The sequence below is a fragment of the Crocodylus siamensis genome, chromosome 1 (genome assembly GCF_052110815.1).
Source record: "Crocodylus siamensis isolate JL-2025a chromosome 1, ASM5211081v1, whole genome shotgun sequence".
NCBI classification, from domain to species: domain Eukaryota; kingdom Metazoa; phylum Chordata; order Crocodylia; family Crocodylidae; genus Crocodylus; species Crocodylus siamensis.
The window spans coordinates 422,481,102-422,487,245 of record NC_143395.1 but is presented as its reverse complement, the minus strand read 5'-3'; the positions used below and the strand labels follow the sequence as shown (position 1 = coordinate 422,487,245).

The 6,144-nt window shown below is 47.4% G+C and overlaps 1 protein-coding gene across 2 annotated transcripts; it reads right to left on the bottom strand.

The window, feature by feature from the left end:
- Positions 1-975: 975 nt before the first annotated feature.
- On the bottom strand, positions 976-4,777 carry LOC149875621 (olfactory receptor 52R1-like). Of its 2 annotated transcripts, none has more exons than XM_090031804.1 (2): positions 4,761-4,777; positions 976-1,903 (listed from the first exon to the last, which is right to left on the bottom strand). In XM_090031804.1, exons 1-2 carry the CDS (start codon positions 4,775-4,777, stop codon positions 976-978), a joined length of 945 nt encoding a protein of 314 aa, XP_089887930.1. The 2 variants fall into 2 exon arrangements, with proteins under 2 accessions (XP_089887930.1, XP_089887931.1); XM_090031805.1 differs by lacking the exon at positions 4,761-4,777 and adding an exon at positions 2,740-2,756.
- Between the last annotated feature and the right edge of the window lie 1,367 nt (positions 4,778-6,144).

Sequence of the window (6,144 nt, the reverse complement as noted above, 5' to 3'; positions counted from 1 at the left end):
GGTTCAGTCTATTTTAACATACATAAGCCAAAAAAGTAACTGTAGATCTAAGCTTCCCCAAGTTGGGGAGATACCTGAATCTGAGAACAGCAAGCAGTAACAACTACAGGTATATAGCCATAGACACACACACACACACACACACACACACACACGGAGACAGTAAAATCTACCAAGCAGTCCTTAACTTTAAAAGGGAAGATTACACCAAAAGGAGGAAGCCAGTTAGACAGGAGTTAAAAGGAGGTGAGGAATGGGCAAGCAGCATGGGAACAGCTTAAGCTCACCATATTGCACACGCAGAACAAATGCATAGCTCAAATTAAAAAAAAAAAAAGTAAAATGGTTCAGAAGCTAAAGCCAGCATAGTTTAATGGCAAAGTTGCAGAGGCAATGAGCAGGGAAAAAGGCTCATTTTGAAAAGCGTAAGTCCAGTCCTAATGAGGAAAATAAAAAAAAGATCATAAACACTGGCATATCCAATGTAAGACTGTAAGAAGATAAGTTACGAGAAAATTTGGGGACAAACTTGCTAGAGATACAAAAGCTAGTGCAGCTGATCCAAAATGAGGGTCAATAGGTAAGGTCAAAGAGGAAATGGATAAACTAAACAGTAACAAATCAGCAGGGATTGACCAGTAAGTACAAGAGTCAGACAACCACCACCCACTATATGGACATGGACCAGAGCACTGTCATCTCTCATCGAGAAATAGCCTTTTGTCCTCTACAATATATACAAATATCCTAAACCTTTGTAATGGGACAGGGGAACAGAGTGGAAAACTCTGGATATGCCCTATTTGGCCTCCCCTTCAGCATGCAAACTCTGCCACTAGATGGGCAATGGTCTGACCCAGCAAATGGTCATTCTTATGCAGGGAAGGTCAGTTTTAAAGAGCTCCATGAAACAATGACCCTGGTAAGTAGGGACACTAAGATGCCATTTATCAATGCCCCCCCCGGCAGCCTGGCTCAGACCCCTTTTGGGTGGAAGAGATGGATCAACCTGTCCCGGATCTGCTTGGTTCTCACCCCATACACGATAGGGTTCAGCATTGGGGGCACCAGGAGGTAGAGATTGGCCACCATGATGTGAAGGTGGTGCGGGATGTGGCGGCCAAATCGGTGGGTGAGGAAGGTGAAGAGGGCTGGGACATAGAAAGCCAGGATGGCACAGGTGTGGGAAGCGCAGGTGCTGACGGCTTTGAGACGGGCCTCGGTGGATGGGAGCCTCATGACCGTCCACAAGATCATGGCATAGGACACAGAGATCACGAGCACATCAAAGCCTACCACCATGAAAGCCACAAATAGGCCATACACAAAGTTGGTTCTGACATCCCCACACACCAGCTTTACCACGGCCATGTGCTCACAGTATGAGTGCAAGATGAGGCGGTGCCCACAGAAGGGAAGCTGGCTAGTGAGGATGGAGAAGGGGCTCACCAAGAGGACCCCACGTGTCAGCACGAGGCTTCCTATTGCCATTGTCACCGGGTTGGAGAGGATGCTGGAGTGCCGGAGGGGGTAGCGGATAGCAATGTATCGGTCCAGTGCCATGGCCATCAGGACTCCTGACTCCACCGACGAGAAGGCATGGACAAAGAACATCTGAGTGAGGCAGGCATAGAAACCAATCTCTCTGGAGTCCAGCCAGAAGATGCCCAGCATTTTGGGTAGGGTGGAAGTGGACAGGACCAGGTCAGTCATGGCCAGCATGGCCAGGAAAAGGTACATGGGCTCATGCAAGCTTGGCTCTGTCTTTATAATGAAGGAGACAATGATATTTCCCACCAGGGCAATGAGATACATGATGCAGAAAGGGAAGGCGATCCAGAACTGGGTCGCCTCCAGGCCCGGGATCCCAACCAGGAGGAAGGCAGCAGGGTGGAAGGGAGTACTGGCATTCAGCATTGACATGACAGGCTGTTTATCTCCAGCCTGGGCTGAAAGGACTTTCTTTCCCTGTGAAGAAACATGCCAGAACCTGTAAGCACCAAGTCAATTAGCAGGCAACACGAGAGGAAGTGAATCACTGAAAAGAGAATCAGGTTCCTTTCTTGGAAATACAGCTGTATTCTCAGGACAGTGACTTACACAGAGTCACAGAAACTAAAGGTGACAAAGACCCATTGGCATTCAAACACCGTTAGACATATCAAAGCATTCAGAGATAAATCAACTTTTCACCCAAGTAAATTAAGAGGAGTTTTGCCATTCATTTTAGCAGAAGCAGCCAGGCAAGGGCTGAGGGTTTTTTGCAAACCTCATCCTATCTATATGACGCTAGTATTGTATCATTGTCTTTTGAAAGACATGTCCATTTCCCTTGGCCAGATGAGAGTTATTGCTTATGGAACATTTTATTGACTTTCGAAGTCAGTGGTACTTCTGTTTTCTTCTTTCTTACTTCTGTCTCATTTTACCCCATAATACCCATCCATGTTGCATTAAATCATGCCTCTTCTTGGAGAGGAGGAAAAAGAAATGACAACATAACCTGAAATCAGGAGAACTGTGAGTGCATGATTAAGTTGGTCAAAGGTCTAGCCTGGCCAATGTGGCCCCTTGGGCTAGTGTGGCTAAGGCTCACCAGTTCCTGTAGCTAATGGCACAAACAGCAGTGCTATGCCCAGCATTATCTCCAGCCACAGAACCTGAAATCAGACAAACCACGAGTGCACCATGAAGCTGGTCAATGCCAGGCCCATGCAGCCATGTGTGTGTAAGGCTCACAGTGATGTGGCCAGCATGACCTCCAGCCACCATTGACTCTCCCTCCCAAATGACTAAACACAAATTTACAGCCAGGACTTTGGTGCAAGTCCAGAGCAAAGCTCAACCATATGCATTGGACAAAAGGTCAAACATCTTTACCTGTTTTGCCACCACCCTAAAAAGTATATAAGCCAACAGTCATCTGCCCCCACTGAGAACAGTCCAGCTCCATTTTCTTTGCAACCACCTTGCAGCAAGGTGAAGGCTGCTATCAAATCCCCCCCTCAGGCTTGTCTTCTGCAGACTAAAGGAGCCCAGTTTCCTTAGCTTGTCCTTACAAGTTATGTGCTCCAGCCCCCAAATTGTTGTTGCCCCCAAATGGACTCTTTCTTATTTGGCCACATCTTTTCTGTAGCAGGGGGCCCAAAACGAAACACAGGACTCTAGATGTGGGCTTACCAGTGCCGAATAGAGTTGCTCTCAATCTGCTGGTAATGCTCCTACCAAAGCAGCCCAGGATGCTTTTAGCCTGTTAGCACACTGTTGGCAAAGAAAATGGAGCTGAACTGTTCTCAGTGGGGACAGATGACAGAACAAGGAGCAATGGGCTCAAGTTGCTGCAAGGGAAGTTGAGGCTGGATACTAGGAAAATCTCTCTCACAAAGTGCGTGATAAAACGCTTAGCACAGGCTCCCCAGAGAGTTGGTGCAATTTCCATCCTCAGAGGTTTTTAAGACCTGGGTAGACTAAGCTTTAGTTGAGATATATATGATATAGTGGGGCTGGTCGTGTTTGAGGAGAGGGCTGGACTAGACATGACCACTGAGGTCCCTTCCAACCCTTATTTTCTATGATTCTAGTATATCGCTGAATGCTATGAAGAACAACACCTCAATCATAACTACTACAATGACCAGAATTTAATAGACAATGCAGGAAAATCAGCCCATAAACCCCCATCACTCGGGATTTCCAACCAAGCATTTACAGAGCATGTTGGTTTGTGGTCAGTTTGCAAGAGAACCCTGCCCGCTCTCAGGGAAGGTTGGGATACATCTCCACATATCCCAGTCTCAGTGACATGTAAAGAAGGAGATGCACATTTTGGTTTCCTGGCCAACAGGCAGATTCTGCTCATAGATCTGAGAATGAAGATAGACACAGCTGAGTGTCTTGTAACGAAACCATTCTTGAGTAAATTACTTGTAAGAGAAGCTTTTGCTCTTGTTAGCTTTGTACAGCCTTTATACACTTTTTATGTCACTGACAGAAGGGTGTGAGGATAGGCAGCTATTCAATTCAGGTTTGGATCCAGCCGCTTTGGATGCCAGGGATCTGATCAAGAGCTCCAGATCAGTTTCACGCTTCGATTCGGCCGAAGCAGCTCCGAAGCTTCGGAGCTGCTTCAGAGATCCGGCCATAGGGTATAATGTGGAATCAATGAAATATCTATAACTTCGTTGTTTTCTTGTCTGATTTGGATGGACCATATAGGGGTGGTAGTCCCTGTTTCAAGGCTGAAGCCTGCCAAGTTTCAAGAAGATAGGTGCAGGGGTTGGGGGGGGGATTTCACCCCAAATTCTTGAAAGCAAAACTCATGTCACATGTATGTGTTAAGCATGGTGGGGTCAAAACTTCAGGGATGGTAGCCCCTGGTGAGACCACAAAGCCTGCCAAGTTTCAAGGTGATAGGTGCAGGGGTTTAGGGGGAACTGCACCTCAAGATGCTGACAGGCAACGCTCATGACATAGATGACCCTGTGTGTGTTAAGGCTCAGTGGGCTGAAACCTGCAGGGATGGTGGCCCCTGCTACGGCCATGAAGGCTGCCAGCTGTCGAGGAGATTGGTGCAGGGCTTTTGGGTTCTGGGGCCCTGCACCTCTAGCTGCTGACAGGCAAAACTCGTGACATGGGTACTTGTGCATGGAAATGGAGGTGTCAGGAGGTGAGGGATAGGCTGGGTGGGGGAGAAACGGGGATGTAGCAGCTCAGGTAAAAGTGCAGCGGCACCTGGGACAGTGGGGTGTCAGATGCCTGGCATGTTGCAGTGTGTCATAATTCCACTGTCTAATACAGGGGTGGGCAAAATGTGGCCCGCGGGGTGGATGCAGCCCACCAGGCCATTCTATCTGGCCCATGGGGCTGCTAAAAAATTTAGAAAATTAATAGTTATCTGCCTCTGGCTGCCTGTCGTGTGGCCCTTGATGGCTTGCCAAAACTCAGTAAGAGGCCTTCCACCCAAAATAATTGTCTGCCTCTGGTCTAATTTATATTGAGTCCATGAGTTTCTTACCTAGGAGGCTGATGAAGTGAAGGTCATAGGCCCACCTGTGAAAAGCGGTTTGCATTGTAATTTGTTCCCTCTCAAGATCAGGCCTGAGAGACTGGAGGCAGAGTGGTTTTTTTGGTGAGGAATGTGCCCCCACAGGTAGTTGGGTATTGTTGTCTTTGACAGATTCTGGTGTGCAATTTGTGGGGGCACTAGAGATAGTTGGCAGTTTTTGTGTTTTGAGCTGTAAGAAGTTGGCTTCAGTTCTGGTGATGAGGTTTGGGGCTCCTTTGAATGTACAAAACACTTTTCAAAGCTGGGCCTATGAACTTCACTTTGTCAGCCTCCTAGGTAGTAGGCACAGAAACTCATGGACTCAATATACACAGTGGAGTTCTGGCACGCTGCAAATCTGCTGGACATCTGACACCCCAGGAACCTCTTCACTTTTCCTGCGCTGCTACATCCCCCTTCCTCCCCCCGTCCCCTGCCAGCCTGTCCCTCACCCCCTGATGCCTCTATTTCCATTTTCACTGACTGGCTTTCTTGCATACATTGTGGGCCAGGCCAGCCTCGGGCTTCTTTACTATTCCTTCCATCCAGGACCAGGAGACACACCAACTGCAAGTACTTCCTCAGCCTGACAAAGTTTTTCAACCCAAAAGCTTTGTACGATATTTTTTTTAAGTATTCCTTTTTTATTTATAATAAACATATAGACAAAGAAATACAAGATAAACTATCATCACACACTATGAGTAATATTATATATCCAACACAACACAACATTTTTAGTTCTTGCTGTTAATTCCTTTATAAAAAGAAAGGCTCTGCGACATTTCTGTTTGGGCACCTTTGAGGCTGCTGCTGATGCTACTGGTGTTGAGCCCGGTAGGTTATTTTGACCTGCCATCATTTACAGTGGTGGACTGGACTGAGGCTGTAGGGGAGGAGGAGACTTCATGGGGGCACACTGCTGTGTTGTGCAGTGGCCCCAGCGCCAGGGAGGGCACACCTGAATGCCACACACACACACACACACACACACACACACACACACACAGAGTTGCACAGTGAGAGCACACCTTAACAGACTTGCTAGAAAAGAATCAGCTCCTACTTGAGAGGAAAGAAGGGCTCTCTGTTAGTTTGGC